The 26,600-nt window shown below is 41.2% G+C and overlaps 2 protein-coding genes across 4 annotated transcripts in view; both read left to right on the top strand.

Annotated features, from left to right (window-relative positions):
* Positions 1-3,590, top strand: part of LOC122454266 (general transcription factor IIH subunit 2) — a 39,781-nt gene extending 36,191 nt beyond the window's left edge. The window contains exon 17 of one of the 3 annotated variants that reach the window (XM_043488644.1): positions 3,457-3,590. In XM_043488644.1, coding sequence (XP_043344579.1) covers positions 3,457-3,485 — 29 coding nt within the window. In that variant the 3' untranslated portion in view covers positions 3,486-3,590. Of the gene's footprint in view, positions 1-739; positions 1,277-3,456 lie in introns of those variants that run through there. The other 2 variants (XM_043488642.1, XM_043488643.1) reach the window with 2 other exon arrangements.
* Positions 3,460-26,600, top strand: part of LOC122454264 (NLR family apoptosis inhibitory protein) — a 36,218-nt gene continuing 13,077 nt past the window's right edge. The window contains exons 1-9 of the mRNA XM_043488632.1: positions 3,460-4,030; positions 6,288-6,387; positions 10,456-10,537; positions 12,362-12,413; positions 15,082-15,201; positions 17,432-17,531; positions 22,501-22,582; positions 24,123-24,180; positions 24,437-26,545. Of these exons, the coding sequence (XP_043344567.1) occupies positions 3,460-4,030; positions 6,288-6,387; positions 10,456-10,537; positions 12,362-12,413; positions 15,082-15,201; positions 17,432-17,531; positions 22,501-22,582; positions 24,123-24,180; positions 24,437-26,545 (3,274 nt within the window). The remainder of the gene's footprint in view (positions 4,031-6,287; positions 6,388-10,455; positions 10,538-12,361; positions 12,414-15,081; positions 15,202-17,431; positions 17,532-22,500; positions 22,583-24,122; positions 24,181-24,436; positions 26,546-26,600) is intronic.

Here is a 26,600-nt window from a genome sequence, read left to right as displayed (position 1 = left end):
AAATTGAAGGTATAATTGCTGAATTTAGAATTATTATTGGAAAGTTGGAAGATAGTGAAGAGAGTATAGCCAAAGGATGGAAAGAATATATGAGCAAAAAAAAAAAGGAACTTTGGTGATAAATTCCCATCTGAATAATGGGAATACCAGAAAGAGTGAAAATAGAATAGTAGGCAGTAGGAAATTAACAAATTATAGATGATAATTTCCTGGGACTGGTGGGAGGCCCACACATTCAGCTTGAAACAAGTCCACTGGGTTCAGTAAATGGAGAAAGACCCACACCAAGACACAATAACTTTCAGATTTTATAACCCATGGATAAAAGAGAAAACCCTAAAAAGATACAGGAAAGATGGAAACTAACACCAAAGAAATACAGACAGGTATGTACTAGCAGTGGAAACATTAATCAGTCTTAAATTATTTAGAATAAAATACTTCTGTTGTGGGACTTGGTTTTGTGAGGCTTTGGAGTCCTGACTAACCCTGCTGACTCAGTACCCTAGAGAAATTCTCAGGAAATTGCAACTTGTTCTGGGTGTTAGTTCCTCAAATGTGTTCTCCCTGCTTCCTATTAAAAGGACAAAGAGAATAGTTGTATTTACTCTCTGCATTCTCCTTCCATTCAGCTGGGACCCTGGATAAACTTCCAGGTAAGTAAATTACCATCTCTGGCAAAAGTACCTTTCCACTTATGACCCTCTTATTTCTCCTACTCTTGTTTCTGTCTTTGGAGGCAACACGGCAGGCCCTGGAGTCACACAGATGGGGACTTAAGTCTTTCCACGACACAGCAGCAGCACTGGTACTCAGCCCTGCAGTTAAAGAGCATGAAACCTGGAGAGGGCCTTGGAGATCTCCCCAGAAAGGCCCCGGGACTAGCAAAACTGACCACTGAACTTTGTAGAAGTGCAGGAGTGATTCCAGTTAGTTTGTTGCCACCCTGTGCTTATTTATCTCCAGGGAAGCCAGCGGTGAATGTAGCCCTGTGCTAGAATCTGAGAGGATGGGGCAGCCCATTCCAGCTTGTTTGAGACAAGTCAGGTGTCCTACTTTGGGCTGCCTGACCGAAGCAGCATAGAATATCCCTCCTTAGGTGAGAGAGTGGTTTCCCTGAGGCAAAGGTACCTAGCACGTATCTAGGTGGTTCATTACCTAAAATGAAGCACGGACTATATAATGGAGAAAGGCTCCTAGAAGTTGGGCCCGGAGTCTGAGACCACGCTGACGTTTGCCTGTCTTTTGTTTTTATTTTTGTTTCATATCTTTTAACTTTATTAAAGTCTGAAGTAAGTGTACTATGTAGAGGCTTGTGAGTGTTTTCTATTATCTGACCCTGTGTACTTGCTGAAGTTGGCACTGTGAATGGGATTATGGGAACAGTTTTTGACTTGATTATTTAAATGCTAGCTCAGGCTTTGTTTAGGAGAAAAAAAAGTGGGAGAACTACCTAGAACCACTGATGCCAGGTTGGCTGATGAAGGCATCCTGATTTCAATTCACTCTAGAACTATAATTATTCATGGGGGGAAAACATACCAATAGATTTTTTTTGCTATTTTTAAAAATTGAAGTATAGTTGATTTATGGGCCTTCCTAATAGCTCAGCAGGTAAAGAATCTGCCTGCAATGCATAAGACCTTGGTTCCATTCCTGGGTTGGAAAGATCCCCTGGCGAAGGGATAGGTTACCCACTCCTGTATTCTTGGGCTTTCCTGGTGGCTCAAGACAGTAAAGAATTAATCTGCAATGCTGGAGACCTGGGTTTGATCCCTGGGTCAGGAAGATCCCCTGGAGGGTGGCATGGCAACCCACTCCAGTATTCTTGCCTGGAGAATCCCATAGACAGAGGAACCTGGTGGCCTGCTGTCCATGGGGTCACAAAGAGTCAGACACGACTGAGTGACTAAACACAACACAGCACAGCATGTATCCGTTAATCCCAAATTCTTAATCTATCCCCTCTCCTCCCTGCCACCGCCAGCAATGGAATTTAAAGGTGGTAGAGCCAGCGGAAGCATTTAAATAGGTTAAAACAGAAATTCAGAGAGAGGAGAATTCAGTCAAAAACAGTGAGGAAAACGAGGCAGGCCTCAACAGCCAGCCCAGTATCAGGTAACCTCCTCCCCCTTTTCATGGTCTGGGCTGCTTTGGCAAAAATGAAAGTACTAAGGAAGAGCCCTAGGCTGCCAAGTCCACCAGGCTTTGGCCGGTTTCTTCTGTAAAGGGAAGGAACTTGAAACCAAAGGGAGAGTTGAGCAGATACTTCTTTTGGCCAGAACATGACCCTTACCTGCTAACCGCTAAAGGAATTCTACGGGGAGAGCGCATGAAGACAGAAACTGAAATGACGCTCTTCAGTCAAAAAGCCCAGTAGCCTTGTGGACTGGTGAGAACTTCCCGAGGAACTGCTGCTGAAGTGGACTTAACATCTTTGAGCCAAAGGAGTTCTTTACACTGAGTACTGCCAGATGAAGGGCATGCCTGGGCTTAAACAAGACCTTCAGTGAGCTGCAACTTCTGCAGAAATGTGGGTAGATGGGCAAATTCCAAATCAGCTGAGCCTGATTAAGGCGGGGCACACAGCAAAGTTGGTCATGTGGAACTCTCCAACTCCACCTGTAGGCATTAAACAAAATACTTTGTTGATTCCTGAAATGTTGAGAATGCAAGCATGTGTCTTTGAACTTGTTATATGATGATACAGATTTCCCCTAATCTATCCTTTTATCTTAAGTGATGCTATGATAAGGGAGCCTCCAACTACTTGGACTCCATAGGTGACCTTACTATTGAAGGCAGGATAAAGGTCTGCTATTACAGACCTACTAGCATATTTTCTCTGAATTAGAGTAAATTATAAGCAGAAGAGCAATGTAATTCAGAAGAAAAAACAAGAGTAAAGGGTTGAAACACAGCAGGGGAAGGAGAGGGTGGGACGAACTGAGAGCAGCATTGACATGTATACACATATATGACATATATGTGTAAAGCAGGTAGCTATTGAGAAGCTGCCGTAGTGTGCGGGAGCTCAGCTGGGTGCCCTGTAATGACCTAGAGGGATGGGATGGGCGGGGGGCGTGGAAGGGAAGCTCTAGAGGGAGGGGTATATTCACATTGTTGTATGGGCTTCCCTGGTGGCTTAGATGGTAAAGAATCTGCCTGCAATGCAGGAGACCCAGGTTCGATCCCTGGGTCGGGAAGATCCCCTGGAGAAGGAAATGGCAATCCACTCCAGTATTCTTGCCTGGAGAATCCCATGGACAGAGGAGGCTGGTGGACTACACTCTGTTGTTGTACATCAGAAGCTAACACAACATTGTAAAGCAATCACCCTCCAATTAAAAAATATGGTATAGCCAGCAAAAAAAAAAAAAGAAAAAGGGTTTAAACAAATCTCAGGACTAGTAAACCAAGTGAGGATGTTCATGAACCTCTTTTTTCCCTTTTCAGAAAATGGCCACCCAGGAGAAAGCCCCTGAGGAGAGGATTTCTCAGTTTGATTATGCTTTGCTCCCAGAGATGTCTGCTTTTCTAGGTGTAAATGCCCTTCAATACGTAAAGGAGATAGAAGAACAAGAGCACAAAGACAGAGAAAAAATGCAAAAAGGCTTTAATTCACAAATGCGTAGTGAAGCAAAAAGGTTAAAGACTTTTGTGACGTATGACACCTTCAGCTCGTGGACGCCCCAGGAGATGGCAGAGGCTGGGTTTTATCTCACTGGCATAAAATCTAGCGTGCAATGCTTCTGCTGTAGCTTAATCCTCTTTGGTACTAGCCTCCAGAGTCCCCCCATGGGACACCACAGGAAGTTCCATCCAGACTGTGAGTTCCTTCTGGGTAAAGATGTTGGCAACATTGCCAAGTATGATGTAAAAGTTCAGAATCCAGAGAACACGTTGAGCAGGGACGACAAAGCAAGGTACCAAGAAGAGAAGGCCAGACTTGAATCCTTCAAGAACTGGCCATTTTATGCCCAAGGGATGGCTCCAAGGGAGCTCTCAGCTGCTGGCTTTGTCTATACAGGTAATTTGAAATCATTTTCTAAAATATTTCACTGGAATTAAGTTTAGGTTCAGTTGCAATATTTTGCTCAGTTGCAGTATTTTGTAAATCTTTCCTCACTTGGTCAACATGCTATACTAGGTACATCTATTTCCTCAAGATTCAACTTCAGTAATTTTACTTTAGCTTTAATACAACATGCCAGTTTACCAAAAATATATGCAAAATAAGAAAGTGACTTTTTCTAAAATTTTGGACGTTAGATAATACTTGACTGGTTTTCTAAGGCCCTGAAAATAAACTGTGAGGTCAGCCTGACCCTCCTCTCCTTCTTACCCATCCTCCTTTTACTGCTCTTAAATGGTTGTTCTTTTAATTGCTGCAGTATTGGAGGGTGTTGGTGTGTGTGTTTGACCTTAAGTTTAATTATAACATATAGGTCAAGTTGCATTTCAGAAAACTGTGTGTGTGTGCTCACTTAGTCATGTCCACCTCTTTGTGACCCTGTGGACAGGGGCCCACCAGTCTCCTCTGTCCATGGAATTCTCCAGGCAAGAATGCTGAAGTAAATTGTCCATTGTTTGAGTCGTCCTAGCCACGCCATACGTGTCATGACAGATCTGAGTGAGAATCCTTATTAATACATACAGCTATCATTTACTGAGTACCTACTTGATGCTAGGCCCACCACCCCCACCAGGCACGGATTAAGCACTTACACTAATCCAACAAACTTGTCCTTTTCCCGCATTTCTCAGCCAATGTCACTGAGGCCCAAAGAGTTTAAGAAATGTGCCTAAGAATAGCCAGCAGAGACCTACCGTATAGTACAGGGAACTCTGCTCAATGTTCTGTGACAGCCTGGATGGGAGGGGGGTTTGGAGGAGAATGAATACGTGCCTATGTGTGGCTGAGTCCCTTTGCTGTCCACTTGAAACTGTCACAACACTGCTAATCGACGTTGTGCTGTGCTGAGTCGCTCAGGCGTGTCTGACTCTCTGTGACCCCGTGGACTGTAGCCCGCCAGGCTCCTCTGTCCTTGGGATTCTCCAGGCAAGAACACTGGAGTGGGCTGCCATACCCTCCTCCAGGGGCTCTTCTCAACCCAGGGATCAAACCCAGGTCTCCTGCATTGCAGGCGGATTCTTTACCATCTGAGCCACCAGGGGAGCGACTGTACTCCAATATAAAATAAAATTTAAAAAAAGAAACAAAATGTTTAAATTCCATCTCGGGTACACTGCACAGTGCTTGACAATAATACATGCTTCCCTGGTGGTTCAGCGGTAAAGAGTCTGCCTGCAGCGCGGGAGACCCAGATTCCACCCTGGGTCAGAGAGATCCCCTGGAGAAGGAAATGGCAACCCACTCCATATTCTTGCCTGGAGAATCCCATGGACAGAGGAGCCTGGGGAGCTACAGTCCATGGGGTCGCAAAGACCTGGACATGACTGAGCAACCAACACTTTCATATGTTGGATATATGATATGTTAATTGTTACTATTATTGTTAATTAATAGCAGAAGCTTGAAGAAATTCATATTGATACTGTTACCCAAGTTGGATGTAAAGAAGAAAATTTAAAAGATTTCTAGCATAGGATTCCCCAGATGTCACAGTGCACTTATCACTTATTTCTTCAAGATATTACAGTTAATGTCCTAATTGACCAAGAGACTGAAGCAGAGAAAATGCAGAGAAACGACATCTTTCTGTCATGTTCACAACAGTTGGAGTCTGTAGTTTGACTTTAATTTGCCTACCAGTTTGTGTACCATTTATATTTCAAAATGCCTAAACCGCAAGTTGGTTTTCTTCTTAGTTTTGAAAGCTGATCCTTTTGTAATTCCCCTAAAAACAGTTGTCAAAAAAGAAAAATATACTTGTCGAACATACACCTCAAAAGTAGAAAAAAATATGCCCAAGTTTCCACAGAAGTTTCATAGCAAAGCTACGGCTTAGGTCTTCTGTGCTTTACTTCGTGAGTACAGGGTTCCTCTGCTTTCCCACTGCTTTGGTGGGCATGTTGAGTTCAACAGCTTGGAGTTCTGTGTGTGAGGTATGGCCACTGCTGAGAGGTGAGGTTCAGGCTTCAAAAATGGTCACTGAGGGCAATGGGACTGTGGATGGGGATTCAACCAGATGAGAGTGTGAATGAGCAGATGTGATGGAGCACGTCTAATCCAGGCCCAGGGCAGTCAGCTTGCAGAGACCCCCCTTCTGGACGATCCCATGGTGCTGTTGCCAGGCAATCTAAGTGTCTTGCTTCATATGTAGGTAAACGTGACATTGTCCAGTGCTTTTCCTGTGGTGGATGTTTAGGAAATTGGGAAGACGATGATGATCCCTGGAAGGAACATGCCAAGTGGTTCCCTAAGTAAGTAGATAAATATTTTTTGCTTGTAATTTTTTTTTAAGACAAAGCAAAACTAAAGCATCACCTTCCCAGAGCAGAACCTTCAGTTTTGACCTTTCTCCTTCCTAAATAAGAATGCTCCAGAATTTATTCAAGCAAGAAAGCCCTGATGACACTGTGAAGTTTTTTAATTATATAATTTTGAAATAGTTTCTTAATATTGTTTTATTATCCAAAATACTAAGATATGATTTGCCAAGTAGAAGTTTCAGAATCTGCCTTAATAAATATGGATAATTTGTATTGGGATGATGTAAAATTGTATAAAACAATGTTTAAAACCTCATTACAAATGGTTTCATGTACTGCTGAATATATATCAAATGTAAACACTGTATTTCAGAAACTCAGTAAGTTTTGATTATTACAGTGGTCTTGAGTTCTCTGCTTAAAAAATGACATGTTTATAAAATTATTTCTAATGTTACATTTACTAGTATTTTCTACATGATTGTATCTACCAAATATGAATTCATTCTTTTAAAATTTTTAAAACTTTCATTCTGGAAAATTTCGTATGCAAGTATAGAGACCACTTATCAACACATGGCCAAATCATATTTCATTCACTTCTCACATACCTTTCCCTAGAAATAAAAATAACTAGATTATTTTAAAGCAAATCTTAGATATTATATAATGTCACTTGTTGATATTTTAGCATATACCTCTAAAATGCAAGAATATTTTTAAAAAACATAATGATAGTATGATTCTGCCTCCTAAAGAGGATTAGCAGTAATTCCTCAATCACATCAAATATCTGAGGCAGTGTTCAAATGTCCACATCCCCTCTCTCTTTACTGTTGACTCTCTTTATTGATTTGAATTAGGATGCAAAGAGGGTCCATACATTACATTTGGTTGATGTCTCAAGATTTTTAGTTTACAGATTTCCTCCTCCCTGACTTTTTCTTGTCACTTTCTCATGAAAGGAGCCGTGTAGTCTGTCCTGTAAAACTTCCTGCCCTGGGTTTGGCTGAATGTTTTTCTGGTGTCATTTAACATGTTTATCTACTTCCTATATTTCCTGTAATCCAATAATTGGATCTGCAGTGGGCTTTGGCTCATTTTATTTAACATACTTGTCATTTACCTACCACATGCAAAGAAGTTGCTGGTTAGATCTTAGGTCAACCACAAAAAACCTGGGCTGTTGTTTAGGGTTACATGTCATCTTTCACACCGACAGCCATGCTCACAAAAATGGAAGGACGTCTGATCTGTTCAGTAAGGAGAAAAGCAATATGAATGCGTGGTGTATGGACTTGTTTGAAATATATGGAGGAAAAAGTTAAAATATACAAATCAAACAATCAGTATATTAAGGTTTGGGTTTGTCAAGAGATGAGGTGGAGAGGGATTTTCACATTTTACTTTGTTCACCTCTATCTTGTTTAAATTCTGGGAAACAAATGTATTTCTTTTAAGGTTGTAAAGAAAGTGAGAGGGTGGGAGGGAGGAAGAGAACAGAGAAGAGGAGGGATTGGGGGAGAAAGAGATGGAGAGGAAAGAGGAAGGAAGGGGAGCTCTTCCTGACAAGCAGATGAAACAGTTATAGGGATGCATGAAGCCAGATGGTTAAATATTGATTACTTTTTGGCCATGCTTCACAGCTTCTGGGATCTTAGTTCCCCAATCAGGGATCAAACCCGCATCCTCTGCGGTGAAAATAGAGAGTCTTAACCACTGGACCATCAGGGAGCTCCCCCAGATAGTTAAATACTTTGAGTGGCATTCTGGTCCGTTGACCAAAAACAGACACCCAGCCGGTCACACTTAGTGCTGGCAGTGCACCGCCTGGGTGTGTACCGAGTGACCGTCAAGCCTGGCTCTTGGGCACCTGTCTCAGCTCTGGCCTCAGCCAGTGCCTCACTTATGCTTAGGGCCACAGTGTTTCGTGTCCCTGGGCTCTACACTGGACGCACCCAGCAGCACCGCTCACACAGCCCCGCAGGCGATGGCCTGGCACCGGCCGGAGCCGCACGTGCTGTGTCAGGCGGCCCTCACACACCTTCCCTGATGCACAGCCTAGGGAAAGTCGGAGCGCAGGGGCAAGATGTGAGCCCCGGGCTCAGCCCAGGTCGGGAGGGAACTCAGGTCTGCTGCCGCCAAGGGGAGGGCGAGCGCAGAGGCTCGGAGGTGCCCGGCGCTGCTTCCGACACCCAGACCCTAGCCGTGTTACTGAACCTCCGCATCTCCTGTGTCAAGACAAATGATAGTGCATAGCTGGTTGGTTGTTGTAAGGATTATAAACGAAGTATATGGAGTAAATGCCTTGTAAAAACTACCATGTATTATATGACCACTTCACCTTTCATCTGTTTGTCATCACGAGTATATGGTTAGCCAGTGTATTTGAGAGCTGGAATTAGAACTAATAAGACTCCTCCAATTTCTTGTAGATTGTTCCCTAACCTTAACTGTTTGGGCATCATTTTAAAAATAGATATTTATTTATTGGCTGCTTCGGATCTTAGTTGCGGCACATGTTATCTTTGCCACATCATTCGAGGTCTTTCCTTTGCCCATGGACTCTCTCGTTTTGGTGCTCAGTAGTTGAGGTGCTTGGGCTTTGTTGCTCTGCAGCATATGAGATCTTGGTTCCCCGACCAGGGACGGAACCTGCATCTCCTGCACTGCAAGGTGGATTCTTAACCACTGGACCATCAGGAAGTCCCCAGGCATCACTTTTTGCTTTGTTGCTGCTTTTACAAACTGTGAACACAGTGTCTGAGTATGTCCCTGCAAATGTAGTACTCAGTGCACTGCGTGTGTGTTATCTCTCAGTCCTGCCCGACTCTTTTCGACCCTATCAACTGTAGCCTGCCAGGCTCCATTGTCCATGGGATTTCCCAGGCCAGAATACTGGAGTGGGTTGCCATTCCCTTCTCCGGAGGAGCTTCCCAACCCAGGGATCGAACCCAGGTCTCCCACATCGCAGGCAGATTCTTTACCGTCTGAGCCACCGGGAAAGCCCACTCAGTGTACTAAATCATTGTAAATAAATAAAATGATTTTTATTGTGTTTTTAAAAGAAGTACTATGTATTGAGCTCCTTCTCAACCCACTGTAAGCATGTGGGGAGGCCCCATCCCTCATGTGCTATGTGGATTCAGTGCAGATTTGGGTTGTGTATAGATCTGAGTTGTGTGGGGACGTGGAGCCCTCCTTGGAAGGATCTGTACATGTAAAACCTGGGGACTTAGCGGCCCAGGGCGGTGGCCCCGGAGCAATGTATGACTCTTCTAATGAAGTTCACTTTCTCACGTCTTTTCAAGAGAACAGCGTCGAGATTGACTGCTTTGGGCAGGGGAGGTGGTGTGACAGAAAGAATAAAAAGGTTTATCTCCTCCCCATGAGTGGCAGAAGTGGAACTAACACTCTAGTCTCTTGACTCTCAGCCCTCTTGTTACTCTAACGTCACTAGAAAGGAAGCTTAAATTTGTAAGAGAGAGATTTTTAAAAAGTTAACTTAAAATTGCTTCTGTTTTGTGGAAAGAAATGTGTTTTTTAAGTGTATTCAATATGCCCTTTTTAAAAAATTCTATCGATTAATTTCCATTGTATATTTCTAAGGAGTAGTATATATGTTTTTCAATAGATGAAATTTATTATCGTTTATTAGCTTTACCGCCAGTAATTTTTCATGTAAGCCTAGGAACTAGTTTGTCACTGTAGTTTAACTTAACAAAAACACCTCCAATCTAAATATTGTTATAAATCCATCTCTTTGATTGTATTATGTTTTGTTTCAGGATGAAAGATAATCTGAAGATTTAGTTTTGCATTATTACACATGTTATCATTAATGGAAATAGTAATTATATGATAATAAAGATAACTGTCATAAGTTTGGGGGTAACTTTTTTGACAGTTTATCAAAGTAAAAAAGAATTGAGCAATTTAAAGTACACAATGCAATAAGTTTTAACGAATGTATTTTGTGTCACTGCAGTTATAAAGATACAGGATATCTCTATCACAGTGTCAGGGTAAACTTTAATTGTGTTTGTTTGTTAATTATAGATGTGAATTTCTTCAAAGTAAGAAATCCTTAGAGGAAATTACCCAGTATATTCAAAGCTACAAGGGATTTGTTGACGTCACGGTAATTTATTATTCTTTTTAGTTAATTTTTATTGGAGGGTACTTGCTTTACAGTGTTGTGTTAATTTCTGCTGTGCAGCAAAGTGAGTCAGCCAAATGTGTACATATGCTGGGAGCGAAGTTGCTTAGGCGTGTACAACTCTTTGCGACCCCATGGACTGTAGCCCATCAGACTACTCTGTTCATGGGATTCTCCAGGCAAGAATACTGGAATGGGTTGCCATTTCCTTCTCCAGGGGATCTTCCCAAGCCAGGGATCGAACCCACGTCTCTAATATCTCCTGCACTGGCAGGTGGGTTCTTTACCGCTAGTACCACGTGGGAAGCGCTGTACACATATCCCCTCTTTTTTGTATTTCCTTCCCATTTAGGGCACCATGGAACATTGAGTAGAGTTCCCTGAGCTCTACAGTAGGTCCTCATTAGTTATCTATTTGGCATCATAGTAATTTATAAAAAAAATTTTATAAATTAATTAGAATGACGCAAGTACATCCCTCTTTTGTCATGGCCTCTCCTTCTTTCTTCTTCCTTTATTCCATTCCCTACCTCTCATTGGGCAGGGGGAAGAAAAATATGTTCTTTTGGTCAACTAGAGTCCTTAGAATGGTCTGCCTTCCTGGTAGTTCTCTCCTCTTGGACTGAGGTCAGCTCCTCCGGCTTCCCTAGGGCGCCCCACTCTGAGCGTCCTCATGAGACATTCAGACCACAGGACGCTACCCACAGTAAGCTTCAGAGGTGGTCACTCTATGCTCTATCGGTATGACTTCCCTAGTGGCAGGTGTTGGGAAAACCCATCTTACACAGGCTATGCCAAAAAAGAAAAAAAGCGCGGAGGGCTGGATTTATTGGCTCACATGACTCAGATGAGAACCCTGCAGGGGCAGAAGTGTTTCTTCAGAGAGAAATCTGGGTGCAGTTTTCAGAGAAGAATCAGTTACTCAACACTGAACCTTCCCTCTGAATCCAGTTTCCTTCCTATATCTCATACCTTCCTCATTAGGCAAAGGACCTCTGTGATACCTTATTGTAACTTAGCTTTTGAGTTGGATCTCTGGAAAAACTGACCCAGAAAAGGCTTCTTGTTGAGTATAAACATCCACAGGTTTTCTTTTCCCATAACACTGTAAAAAATGGTAATATTAATAGAAATAATAATTAGAGGAATAATTCTCTAACAGCTCTACCATTCAATTCAGTGAAACTCTTAATTTACAGGCAGGGGGTGGAGGAGGGAGTTCTTTTAATTTTTCCTCATAGATAATAGTATATTTCAAATCAGTAACTTGAATATTTTAAATTGAGGTATAGTTGATGTATGCCTCAAACTAAAATATTATACAACACAGTGATTCACAATTTTTAAAAGTTATACTACATTTATAGTCACTGTAGAATATTGGATATGTCCCCTGATATATAGTTATATCATACCTCTATATGTAATATATAGATATATATAGTGAATGGGAATTCCCATGTGGCTCAGATGGTGAAGTGTCTGTCTGCAATGCAGTAGACCCAGGTTCGATCCCTGAGTCAGGGAGATCCCCTGGAGAAGGAAAAGGCAGCCCACTCCAGTATTCTTGCCTGGAAAATCCCATGGACTGAGGAGCCTGGTGGGCTACAGTCCATGGGGGTCGTAACGAGTCAGACACAACTGAGCGACTTCACTTCACTTCATATAGTGAATGTATCCAATATATATAGAATTTTTATTGGATATATTCAGTATAGATTATTGGATGTGTATGTTAGATACTTGTGGCTTATTTATTTTATGTACAGTAGTTTATATAATAGCTTGAGTTTTCATTTTCTTCAGGGAGAACATTTTCTGAATTCCTGGGTCAAGAGAGATTTATCTGTGGCATCAGGTAAAGGCTCAGACATATTCAGAAAAGCTTTGCTTGTTTATTTTGCTTTTTTCCCCTAGCCTTTCCATTTTCCTCCTCATTTTGTGGTGCCATGGTAATTTTTTAAAAAACCATTTCATTAGAGTTTTTTGGTCTCCTGGGGTGACTTAATTTTTTAACATAAATGAACATAGGGAAATATATCAGGGCTGGGTCCTTAATTGAATTTCCCTTAAAACAATTAAGGTTTCTGGATAAAATGGTTTTGAAAACATTCTTAAATGGATCAGTGTCTATTAAGAAATTAAATGTGAAGTAATAGAAAATAAATGTTGATCTCTGCCCCCAATTCCTGGCACAGAGCTCCTCAGTTCAGTTCAGTTCAGTCGCTCAGTCGTGTCCGACTCTTTGCGACTCCATGGACTGCAGCACGCCAGGCTTCCCTGTCCATCACCAACTCCTGGAGTTTACTCAAACTCATGTCCATTGAGTTGGTGATGCCATCCAACCATCTCATCCTCTGTCTTCCCCTTCTCCCGCCTTCAATCTTTCCCAGTATCAGGGTCTTTTCCAGTGAGTCAATTCTTTGCATCAGGTGGCCAAAGTATTGGAGTTTCAGCTTCAGCATCAGTCCTTCCAGTGAATATTCAGGACTGATTTCCTTTAGGATGGACTAGTTGGATCTCCTTGCCATCCAAGGGACTCTCAAGACTCTTCTCCAACACCACAGTTCAAAAGCATCAATTCTTCAGCGCTCAGCTTTCCTTATAGTCCAAATCTTACATCCATACATGACTCCCGGAAAAGTCATGGCTTTGACTAGACAGACCTTTGTTGGCAAAGTAATGTCTCTGCTTTTTAATATGCTGTCTAGGTTGGTCATGACTTTTCTTCTAAGGAGCAAGCGTCTTTTAATTTCATGGCTGCAGTCCCCATCTGCAGTGCTTTTGGAGCCCCCCAAAATAAGGTCTCTCACTGTTTCCCCATCTATTTGCCATCAAGTGATGGGACCGAATGCCATGATCTTAGTTTTCTGAATGTTGAGTTTTAAGCCAACTTTTTCACAGAGCTTCTAAAACCCATGTAATTTCCTAAGTGATAAGATCATGAGAAGCATCTCTTGTTCTAACATTTGATCTTTGACACTGTGCCTGATACAGGGCTCCTAAAACCCTTGCAAACCCCTAAGTGATATGAGCACTAAGAGCGCTTTTGGTTTCTGATGTGGTGACTCTGGGTGGGCTCTTGGTTTGGGGTTGCTCACTGGAAAGAACAAGTTATGATTAGAAGCTTGGAATTTTTGGCCCGACTCCCTTTTCTTCATAGCGGGAAGAGGGGATATAAATTGAGTTAATGATTGATCATGCCTATGTGAGGAAACCTCCATTAAAATCCCAATAGTTTGTGGATCCAGGAGCCCTTGGGTGTGTGAACACAACCACACTGTAAATGTGGCACATCCCAACTCTGTGGGGAAGGAAGCTCCCAGATCTCAGTCTGTGAGCCAGTTCATCTGTGCGTGTGCGTGCCAAGTCGCTTCAGTCATCTCTGACTCTTTGCCACGCTATGGGCTGTAGCCCACCAGGCTCCTCTGTCCATGAGGTTCTCCAGGCAAGAATACTGGAGTAGTGTGCCATGCCCTCTTCTAGGGGATATTCCCGACCCAGGGATCGAACCTGCATCTTTTATGTCTCCTGCATTGACAGGCGGGTTCTTTACTAGTAGCACCACCTAGTAAGCCCCCAGCTCATCTGTACCCTTGATCATGTCCTTTGCTAAACAAATATAAGTGTTTCCCTGGGTTCCGTGAGCCACTCTGTCGAATGAAGTGGAGTGGGAGCAGTCTTATGGGATTGAGTCTTTAATCTGTAGGATCTGGTACTACTAAGTATATAGTGTCAGAGTAAATTGTAGGACACCCCGCTGGTGGTGCAGAGAATTGCTCAGTGGGAAAAGTATCAGAAGTATTGTGAGTGTGACAATAGTGTGATAGTAAAAGAGACACACTGGAGGAAAAGACTGAGGTTTTCCCAGTACATTAAGTCATATTCCAACTAAAAATGAAGAGAAAGCCGGAATCCTGGGATTAAATGTGATACTGAAACAAGCTTTCATCTTAAGGAATTTTGCAGTATCTACTTTTGCTACCATATTTAATACACATAAGTTGGTTTTCAAATCCTCAAGGAGTGCAGAAGACAGGAACCAAACTGTAGGACCAATATGGAAAGTCTAATGGAGACCACCTCCATAGAGCTGACACCCAAAGGGCAAGAAATAAATCTGCCTCCTTTTTAGGGTGCTTCAAGCAAGATTTGCCTTTCTCAAGTTTTGATACTAACTTGGGGAGGAAGAGAAGCTCCTCAGGCTTCCTCTTGCTTTATTCTGATGCTCTACAATGAAGAGATAATTTGAAAATATTTTATTATAAAAAAATGAATGAAAAAAAAAAAATGAATGTATACAGAAATAAGACCATAGCAAATCCCCACCATGTATCCACCATTCTGTTTCAACAATTTAACACGTAGTCAGTCTGGTTTTGTTTCTCCTTTTCTAACCCCCTCCTTCAATTGCATTGAAACAAACTCAAACATACTGTTCTATCTTTAAACACAAAAGGATAATGCAAACACTGATGGTAGCACTATCACAGCTTGCTAGTCTCACCGTATGCCTTTTATTCAAGTCTGCTGCAATGGCAGCGTCTTTGGTAATGAAGAACTCCGACTGCAGTCTTTCAAGTACTGGAGCCCGTCGTCCCCAGTGGGAGCAGCAGCTCTGGTCAAAGCAGGTCTTTTCTACACAGGTGAGTCAGCAGTTTGCCCCACGCTCTTGCCTTGTGCCCACGGAAACCCCACATGCCCTTCATGATCCTGGGCTTGTGTTTAACTAGGCTCAACAATCCCTGCTTCTTCTCATTATTCCTCACATATGCTTTTTCCTTTCTGTATCATAAATCCTCTCCTGGTTCTCCACACCTCCTTTAGGTAGTAAAGCCCCAATTTTGAAAACTTAAGGTCTGGGCTAACAACAAATAGAAGGATCCTGTCGGGGTAATTATCAGGCGTTGGTACACTTTACTCTCTACCCCCACCCCTCTGGAAACTGTCGCATGACTGTGTCCCTCGCTATTGAACCAGCTCAGTAGTCAGGTGTCCATACCTACATATCAGAGGAGCTGGGACGTTCAATTTTTTTTCTTCCAGGTAGCAATGTGCCCAGCTGAAAATTGAAGTTTCTGTTACTATGGAAGATTGAGAGAGAACTAGGAGTGTGGATAGCGGTCTTTTAAAAAATGTATATGTATTTGACTGTGGGGTCTTGGGTCTTCGTTGCGGCATGCAGTATCTTTAGCGGTAGCACAGGAGTTCTTCAGTTGAGGCATGTGGGACCTAGGTCCCTGACCAGGCCCTCTGCATTGGGAGCACGTGGTCTTAGCCACTGGGCCAGCGGAGAATTCCCCTGGATAGAGGGTATTTGCCACACTCTCCTTGGAAGACAAAGTAAGGAAATTCCTCTTTATAATTCCTAAGCATGGAGAATCTGCCATCGGTTCATAGTATTCTCTCTTTGGCTACTGGTTGTTAGGAGTTCCACTTTGTCATGTGCAAAGAAAGCAGGGGTTCCTCTCAACTTCACCTCTGCCTGAGGTATAGAAAGGTGAAATGATATTGTATCCTTTCTGGGGACCTTACTGACCTTCTCCAGACCAAACGCACATGCTCAATTACAGTGAAGGTCCATGGGGGAACTTCTGCTGTGGGGTCAAGTCATGAATATCACAGAGTGGAGCAGAGTGGGGGAGTGTAGTGTTCACTTGGACTAACAGACATGTTCCATTGGTACAAAAAAATCTTAATGCCTCAGTATCTTAGAGTTAACTGGAAAGTTAACTTAGAGTAACTGGAAAGTCAGTGTTCCACCCTTTCTTCTTGCTCCCTCCAGTCTCTCTTCCCCTTGGCAGCCGTGCTCAAGGACCTTCTCTCTAATAGTGTCCTCACCGTCTTCCTTTTGAATCTCCTCCTCACCCACAAGTCCTAGTCATCTCACCCTTTTGGGATCTCGCAAGCTCTAGGACCTCCTGTTTCTGTACAGACACAAAGGGAGATTTTCCTATGCTCTGGCTTTATAATGACTGCAGGAGTCCAAGAGGAGAAGGAAGATGAGGAATCTTCCATCATCTTACTAGAGTGGGTAGCTGTTCCCTTCTCCAGGGGACCTTCTCAACCTAGGAATCGAACCCTTGTCTCCCACATTGCAGGCAGATTCTTTACTGAGTGGACTCCCAGCTGAGCCACCAGGAAAGCCCAGGACTACTGGAGTGGGTAGCTGTCCCTTCTCCAGTGGATCTTCCCGACCCAGGAATCGAACCAGGGTCTAATGCATTGCAGGCATATTCTTTATCACCTGAGCTACCACGGAAGCCCTCTTAGAAACTAGGATGTTTCTAGTTCAGTGCTTTGGTAGATCCAAATGCTAATTTCCTTCCAAAAAATAGAGTCTCACATGAAGACTTGATCCTATTTCTAGTGGAATAAACCTATAGTAAGAGGTGTCTGATTCTTCACAATCTTACTTACATGAGAGTGGCTATATTTGCTCATATATATTTTCCTGAGCTCCAAATATATTCTTTCTGATTTATTCATTGAACAGATAACTTATTAAGTGCATAAGTGCTAATCACTGTTCTAGGTCTGTGAGATTCACTGGGGAGCAAAACAGGCAAAATTCTCCTCCTTCATGGAGCTTCAACTCCACATTCTGATTTGCAAATCTCTTGCCTCATTGAATGAAGAGGGGACTGGGACAGGGTTTGATCGGTGTGCATGGTACATACAAACATTCAGTGCTCATGACCCCACTGGTGCGAGAAGAGCCCTAGTTAGAATATTTCCTCACTGGTGACACAAAGTTGTGACTTTGTCACAAAATCTGATAGAAAGTGTAAGTTCGGTTTTGCTAATATGGTTATTATCTGTGTCACTTGACAAATACATTGGCCTGTGGCACTGATCGAATTTCCTTACTTCTAGGTAAATCGGACATTGTCCAGTGTTTTTCCTGTAGAGGATATTTGCATGAGTGGGAGGAAGGTGATGACCCATTAGAAGAACACGCCAAATTTTTTCCCAAGTAAGTGGAATGAATGCTTAGTATCTACGAATCTGGATGTATTTTAGCAATTTTCCCCTCATTTTATATTCTGATTAAGTCTTTGCCCACGTGTCTCATTCTTACAATAAAGGATGAGCCTTCCTTTCTTTCATCCCATTGCTTTCACAACCCCCTTCCCATCTAGCCTTCCTCTCTCAATAGTTACAGTACAGTTTTGGTTCAGTCATTATTTTCACATTAATGTCTATGTTATCATGACTTCATAAAGGCGGAGCCTTGTAGTAAATAATTTATTTTCTCTCCCTATACAACTTCCAGTTTTTGGAGGGAGTGATAATTGTTTTATCAGTATGTCTGCTTACTTTTTTGTTTTTTTTTTTTTTAAATTCACACATAAACTCTTTTAAAAGTGCAGAATCCAGTAGCATTTAGTACATGAGCAGTGTTGTGCAATTACCTCCACTAATTCCAAAACATTTTGTTATTCGAAAGAGAACTCTGTACCCATGAAGCAGTCATTCCTTGTCTCCCCTGTACACCCTATTTCCTGAGAGCTACGAGTTAGCTTTCTGTTGCTATAGATTTACTCTCTTGGATATTTTATGTAAATGGAAGCATATAATATCTTTTGTATCTGACTACTTAGCACAGTGTTTTGAGGTTCATTCATGTTGTAGTGTGTATCAGTACTTCATTCTTTTTTATGACTGAGATATATGTAACTGTACATGTGTATATATATGTATGTATTTCAGTTTCTCCATCTCCTCACCAATACCTGTTATTTTCCTTTTTAAAAAACATAGCCATTTGCTTAGTTTTTAAAATGTATTTAGCACCAGTTCATCTTCAAATTCTCCCAAATGTTTAAATCTCCTGTCCAATCATTCAGACTTGCAATATAGCCCACTGTTTTCATTTTCTTAAAGAGGCTGTCATGAAGTCTCTGACTTGCTTCAATATGAACTCTTTGTCCTGAAGTTACCCTGGGATCCTAGGATTGTTCTTCAAGTCATCCTAGGGATTCCTATTGCCTCTCTCCTGTGTTTCCTGGATCTGTTGTCATTCTTTTCTTGGCTTATTCACTCACTTTGAAATACTCCCCCACAGATCCCTGGGAAAGACTGCATAAGAAATGAATGTTTTTAGCTTCCACTTAATGCATATATCTGAATATTTATATATATTTTCTCATGCTTGTTTGGTAGTTTAACTAGGTATGGAATTCCAGGTTGGGAATCATTTTAATTCCAAATTATAGAGACATCACTGCATTTTCTAATAACTTCCAGTATTGCTGTTGAAGTTCCATGTCTTTCTGATTCTTAATCTTTTTATTACTTCTTCCCATTCTGGAAGCATTTAGGATTTTCTCTTTGTTTCCAGTGTTCTAAAATTTCATGAAGAAATGGCTAATTTTAAATATTTCTTTTCTGTAGCTCTTTAACATTTTGGAGGGCTTATTTTTCACTCACCAGACTCTTCAAAAATGTTCAACTGTAAGAGGACATTTTGTTGTTTTCACCTTGTAATTAGTAAATGCTCTTCTAGAAATAAATATTAATACAAATAGGTCTTAAATGCTTCTATCTAATTCTAAGATTTTCAATAGATATAGTTTTGAAGGTGTTTTCACAGAAGTAGTTGCATTTTCCTTTTTTTGGATTTAGTATTTAGTAAATTGTTAAACAGTGGAGATAGTCTTCTTAATTTTTGGAAAAATAAACTAGAATACAGTCTGATTGTATTTAGGACCTTTTCTCAACTCTGTCATTTCCTTTTTTGTGAAGCTTTTTATTTCTCCTCTGCCTTTTTTGTTTGTTTTGTTATTGTTTTCTTTTTGGTCCTCTGAGTGAAGCTTCAATCTTTTGCCTCTCTTTTAAAATTGCAAACTAGGATGCCCTTAAATAAGCATGTATGACTTAAAGGAAAACTAAAGAAACCAATGAACCTACCACTAAAGTTAAGAAGTTGAATATTATCAAGTCCTAAGAAGGCTAGTGTGTGCCTGCTTTCCCAGTTCTGATTATATCCTTGTCCCTCCAATTCAGAAGGCTTCCCTGTTGGCTCAGTTCTGCCTGCAATGCAGGAGACCCAGGTTCGATCCCAGGGTTGGGAAGATCCCCTGGAGAAGGAAAAGGCAACCCATTCCAGTATTCTTGCCTGGAAAAGCCTGCCAGGCTCCACTGTCCATGGGATTGCAAGAGTCAGACACGATTTAGTGATGAAACCACCATCAATCCTGAAATTTGTGTTAACTGTTCCTTCTACTCAGAATGGTTTCACCAGCTACATATATATCATTAAGCATACTTAACTTTGCCTGTTCTATAAATTCAAATAAATGGAAGCATACTGCATGGTTCTTCTGTGATGATTGACTTGTTTTACTCCATAGAATTTTTGAGACTCATTCATAATTATGTTAGAGTTGCAATTTACCTGTTCTCATTGCTATATAGTATATTTTTTATGAATATAAAATGTATCCTTCTATTCTAGATTCAACATCTGGGTTGTTTTCAGAATGTTGCAATTCAAATAATGCCTCTATGAACCTTCTTGGACATAATTCCCAGTGCTCATATTTCTCTAGGATACATAACCAGCCATGGAATTGCAAAGTGATACGATGTACACATCCAACTTTACTAGATTATGCAAAACTTTTTCCAAAGTGGCTGTACTGATTTATATTCTTACTGGTATAGATGTTTCCATTCTGTCTGCTCTCTCACTAACTTAATATTGCCCCAATTTTTGTCAATCTATTTACTAATAATGTTGAAGATATTTTCATATTTTCCCACATAGTTTCCTTGCTCTTTTTCTTCAGAAGCATATCTTGTCTATTCTTTGCCCTTTCTTCTTTCTCATTCAGAGAATATATGAAATGTCCCTCTTTATCTCTCTTGCTACTCCTTGTTCTTGAGTCTTTATCTGATGTTAAGATACTATAGCCACTCCAGCTTTTACTTTTTGCATGATACTATCTTTTTTGAAATCTTTTGGTTTTTTTTTTTTTGGCTGTGGAGTACAACATGAGGGATCTTAGTTACCAGACCAGGGATCAAACCCAGAGAGAATGGAGTCCTAACCACTGGACCACCAAGGAATTCCCAAAATAATTTTACTTTTAACCTGTAACTTTAAAGTGAGCTTCTTGCAGACGGCATAGGTGGGTCTTGCTTTTTTAACAGTCTGACAATACCTGCTTTCTTGTTTTGTTGTTATTGTTGTTTGTTTGAGTTTTCTGGCTGAGCCGTACAGCTTGTGGGATCTCAGTTCCCTAACCAGGGCCCTGGCAGTGAGAGCAAGGAGTCCTAACCACTGGAGCACCAAGAGATTCCCCAGTATCTGCTTCCTAATGGGAGTGTTTACAACATTTACACTTAATAGAATCATTGATATGGTTGGATTTAAATCTACTCTTTTGCTCTTTGTTTTCTATTTATCCGTCTCTGGTTTGTCTCTTCTCTTCCTGACTTGCGTTTGAGTATTTTTCTATTTTCCATTTTACCTTTGAAGTTGGCTTTTTAGCTGTTCAGCTTTGTCTTTCTAGTGCCTGCTCTGTAATCTACATAATGCACGTTTGACAAATCACAGTCATCTTCAAATAACTTTATAACAACTGATGTATAGTGTATGAGCCAGTGTAACGGTACACCTCTATCTTCCCCTTCCTCGTCTCTGGGCTACTGTTACCACACGTTTTACTTCACACGTGTTCTAAATCTCACAATGTAGTGTTATATCTTTCTTGTAAACAATTATCTTTTAAATACATTTTTAGAAAGAGAGAAAGCATATTTCATATTTACCCAATGAGTTACCATTCCTGGAACACTTCATTCCTTTGGGTAGAACCAAGTTTCCATCTGTTATGATTTTCCTTTTAAGAAGAAATTTAAGAAGAACTTCCTTTAACATTTCTTGTAGTACTAGTCTGCTGGCAGCTAAATTCATTGGCTTTATTTGTACAAAAAAGTCTGTATTTCACCTTCCTTCAGAGTCCTTTCCCTTGATGGGTTTATCTGCATAGTGACCTTGGACAGAAGCATTTAAAGTCCTACTAGCTTTTTCTATAGCTGCCCTTCTATTCCTGGGCTCATCTCCTAGGAAGTCATTCATCTAGGAAAATAAAAATGATGTGTCCTCTTGCTTTATCTCCTGCTTTCCTATAATTCAGCAGCATAAAAATAAGCTGAGAGAGTTGTTTCTAGTTTTATCATTTACCTACTCACATTTATAGTTCTCATTTATCCAAGTTAATGATTGTGAATAGAGCTCTGATTTTCTTCCTTGGTTCTTCAGGCAAACATCATAACTGAATTTACAAAGTATCGTATGTTCCAATTTCATGAGGTCTAGCAAATTGTTTTTAGGGACATTCTTTAGTCTTCATACTGATGGAGTTTTGTTTTTTTTTTTCCTGAAATAAACTTTATTTGGGGGTATTTTTAGGTTTAGAGAAAAGGTGAAAAGATAATACAGAGTGTTCCTGTATTCCCATACTCAGTTTCCTTTAGTACTAACATCTTACATTACCCTGGCACATTTGTTAAAAATAAAAAAAACAACACTGGTACATTACAGTCAACTCCAGATGTTTACGTGTGTTTCACCATTTTTTTCCTGCTCATGTCCTTTTTGTTATCTTTGTCCCAAAATCCACAGATGGAGTTGTTGTCTCTATTTTCTTTCCATTAGGTTCATTTTAGTTGGTTTCATGGATGAGTGTTAAATATGATCCCATTCCACCAAATTGGCTGGTTATCCCCACCCTTACTTTATGAGCCATTTACATCTCTGCTCCCAAGAGCCACAGTCTACATGCCTTGCTTGATAAAGACACTGACAGACTCACAGGAAATGTTAATTTTATACTTAATCTTTGCCACTAAAACTCTGACAGTGTTTTTGAAAACCTAAAGCAAAGGTTTAATTGCATACAACTAGCTTTATAACTTGTAACTTCTGTGTTTAGCTGTCAGTTTCTCCAGAGTGTGAAGTCCTCTGCAGAAGTGATTCCAGACCTTCAGAGCCACGATGAACTTTCTGAGTTAACGGTATTGAATGCCACCTTGTTTATTTTCAGAGTGTGTGATCATGTGATTAAGAACAGTTTTGAGCAGGAGCTACTCATGATAAATAAGTAGTGTCAGTCACTCAGTCATGTCTGATGCTTTGTGACCCCACAAACTGTAGCCTGCCAGGCTCCTCTGTCCATGGGATTCTCTAGGCAAGAATACAGATTGCCATTCCCTTCTCCAGAGCATCTTCCCGACCCAGGAATTGAATCCGGGTCTCCTACATTGCAGGCAGATTCTTTACCATCTGAGCTACAGGGAAGATCCATCATAAATAAATCAGTCAATAAATTCTGCCAGTATCTGTCAAGCATCTATTAAGAGGTACTTACAGATGGGGATACTACATTAAACACAACATAATGCCTAGTTTCATGAAACGTAGAGTCAGTCCCTTCTACTTTGGTGCCCAGACTTGTTTGGACCTAAGAGTTGATTAGCAGCCAGGCTACCTGACCCCATCAGTGACCTTCGCTTGGAGGGCAGTGAGTCTAACTTGCTAGTTGGCTTTTCTCAAAGTTAGGAAGATATGTTTCTTTTACAAAAGCAAATTACCAACCAATCTGACTATTAATTAATGGTCAGATTAATAGGTTGACCCCTTTAAACTATGAAATTCTATATATTTCTCTGGGATATTAGCCACTACCAATTTAACACACAAACACACACACACCCACCCACCCACCCACACACACACACACACACACACCCCCCTTATTTGAGGCTGTATGTTAAGTATATTGTCATCCCGTGAAAAAGAAAACAGAGTAATTTTGACTCATCTTTTACATTTGTGAACTGAAAATGAAATTGAAGGAAAACATTTGGGGGTATAGAAATAGCTGTTTTTATTTTATTGATGTATATGTGACTTACAATATTAGTTCCAGGTATACTACATAGTATTAGATATTACTGGACATTACAAAATGATTACTACCATAAGTCTAGTTACTGTCTGCATCATACAAAGTTATTATAGTAATATTGACTATTTCCCCCTTGTTGTAATTCCATCTCTGTGACTTACTTATTTTATAACTGAAAGTTTGTATCTCTTAATCCCTTCCACCAATTTTGCTCATCTCCCTCCACCTCCCTTAAAGAACTTATTTTTAAAAGAAGAAACTTAATCTCCCTATATCCCAGGTATGTAATATTTAAAATGCTTTTAATAGCTGAGATCAGAAGCTATATGAGTGGCTTCTGGAGGGTCCATCTTGCTCTTGACCCTGTGACTCTAATCATCTGGTCAGTAATCACTGCTCATGTCACGCAAGGCATGCGCTGTTTGGGTAGCATACAGAAGCATACGCTTGCATGTGTTTGCAGATCACTTATTGTTTCACATTTGTAGCACTCCTCCCTGCAACTGGCATAAACACTTGAGGGTGGCTTGTGTTTAGAAAATGTCTGCTTTCTGATTGTAAGTTGAGGCCCCACCCTCTTATACAGATGTTAATTTATTTATTTATTTTTACAGATGTTAATTTAATAGAGAATTTTCTTTTCAAAGGGAAGTACAAGTGAAAGCCATCTTGAAGAGTCAACAGCAGTTGGTTCTGTAGTGCCAGGTAAGGATTTGGAGGTAGCACATGGGATTATATGAATGTGTACATATCTTTGTATATAGAGGATTTTATTTTATCATTTATTTATTTATGGCCAAACTACACAGCGTGTGGGATATTAGCTCCCCACCCTGGTACTGCACCCGTGCCCCTGCAGTGGAAGTGTGGAGGCTTAACCACTAGGCTGCCCGGGAAGTCCCGCATGCAGGGGCAATAGGAATACCTGTTTGTAACTGTGCCTCCTTGCTTGTCTCCACAGAGGTGGCCCAGGGTGAAGCCCAGTGGTTTCAGGAGGCAGAGAGCCTGAGTGAGCGCCTGAGAAAAGTCTATACAAGTGCTCCTTTCTGCCACATGTCTTTGCTTGAGATCTCTTCCTGTCTAGCCACAGACCAGTGGCTGGATTGTGATCTGTCCTTTGCTTTAAAATCCATCACCAATCCTGTGCAAGAGCCTGTGGTGTTGCCTGAAGTCTTTGCTAACTTGAACTCTGTCATGAGTGTGGAGGGTGAAGCTGGGAGTGGAAAGACCATCCTCCTGAAGAAAATAGCTCTTCTGTGGGCATCAGGATGCTGCCCCTTGTTAAACAGGTTCCGGCTGGTCTTCTATCTCTCTCTTGGCTCTACCAGACCAGAGCAGGGGCTGGCCAGTGTCATTCATGACCAACTCTTAGAGACAAGTGTATCTGTTACTGAAATGGGCCTAAGGAACATCATCCAGCAGTTAAAGAACCAGGTGTTATTCCTTTTGGATGACTACAAAGAAATGTGCTCAGTCCCCCAAGTCATAGCAAGGATGATTCAAAAAAAACATTTGTCAAGGACCTGCTTGTTGATCACTGTCCATACAAATAGGGCCAAGAACATCCGCCGATACCTAGACACAATCATAGAGATTAAGGCATTTCCTTTCTATAATACTATTTCTGTACTACAGAAGCTCTTTTCAGGCAATTTGACCCGTCTGCGAAAGTTGATGGTTGACTTCGGAATGAGTCAAACTTGGCAGGCAGTTCAGAAAACGCCCTTGTTTGTGGCAGCGATCTGTGCTAGTTGGCTTCAGAATCATTTTCATGGATCCTTTGATAGTGTGGCTGTTTTCAAGTCCTATATGGAATGCCTTTTCTTAAAGCACAAAACTGCAGCTGACCTACTCAAAGCAACTGTGTCCTCCTGCGGTGAACTAGCCTTGAAAGGCTTTTTTGCATCTTGCTTTGAGTTTAGTGATGAGGACCTCATAGAAGCAGGGATTGGTGAAGAGGAAGATCTAGCCATGTACCTGATGAGGAAATTCACAGCCCAGAGACTGAGGCCAGTCTATCAGTTTTTAAATCCTGCATTTCAAGAATTCCTTGCTGGAATGAGGCTGACCGAGCTCCTGGATTCAGATAGGCAAGAAGACCAAGATTTGGGACTTCATTATTTGAAACAAATCAACTCACCCTTGATGGCTATCTGTCCCTATGCCAATTTTTTGAACTGTGTCTCCTGCCATCCTTCAACAAAGGCAGGGCCAAAAATTGTATCCCATTTGCTTCTTTTGGTGGATAATAAAGAGACACTGGAGAATATATCTGAAAATGATGACTACCTGAAGCATCATCCAGAAATTTCCGAGGTGATGCAGTGTTTCAGGTTGGTGTGGCAATTTTCTCCACAAAATTACCTTTCACTGGCTTCAAAACATTTGCTAGCTCTGGCTGTGAAAATTGCGTATCAAAGCAACACTGTTGCTGCATGTTCTTCTTTCATTTTGCAATTCCTTCATGGGAGAACCCTGTCTTTGGATGTGCTTAAGTTACAGTATTTTTTTGACCACCCAGAAAGCCTGTTATTGTTGAGGAGCATCCAGGTCTCCATAAGTAGAAATAGGTCGTCATTCATAACAGATTTGCCTATGGAAAGAATTTTCGACAAATCACAGGCACCAACTATAGATCAGGACTATGCTTCTGGCTTTGAACTTGAGAGTGAATGGAAGCGGAGTTTAGTTGAAAAACAGGAAAACCTTAAACATTTTCAGAACATTCGACTCAATGCACCACCAGCCACCAGCACTGGCTATTGGAACCTTCCTTCGAAGCAGTACAAGATTCCCCTTCTGGAAGTTCATGTGACTGATCCCAATGCTGTGGATCAGGCGATGCTAAGGTTTCTAACAGAGGTTTTCTCAGCTGCGCAGCACATTGAACTCCACTTGAACCACAGCAGGGGTTTTATTGAAAACATCCGCCCAGCTCTTGAGCAGTACAAGGCCTCTTTCATAAAGTGCTGCATAAGCCAATGTGAGCTGAGTGCAACAGAACAGGAATTGCTTCTCACTCTAACTTCCCTAGAGTCTCTTGAAGTCTCAGAGACAGCCCATCAACAAGGTAAGCGTGAACCTATTTTAGATGACTGTTAGGATGTACACTTTCATCTTTTCAC

The sequence above is a fragment of the Cervus canadensis genome, chromosome 16 (genome assembly GCF_019320065.1).
Source record: "Cervus canadensis isolate Bull #8, Minnesota chromosome 16, ASM1932006v1, whole genome shotgun sequence".
Lineage (NCBI taxonomy): Eukaryota > Metazoa > Chordata > Mammalia > Artiodactyla > Cervidae > Cervus > Cervus canadensis.
Note: the sequence above shows the minus strand (reverse complement) of the source record. Positions and strands in the feature narration are given on the sequence as shown.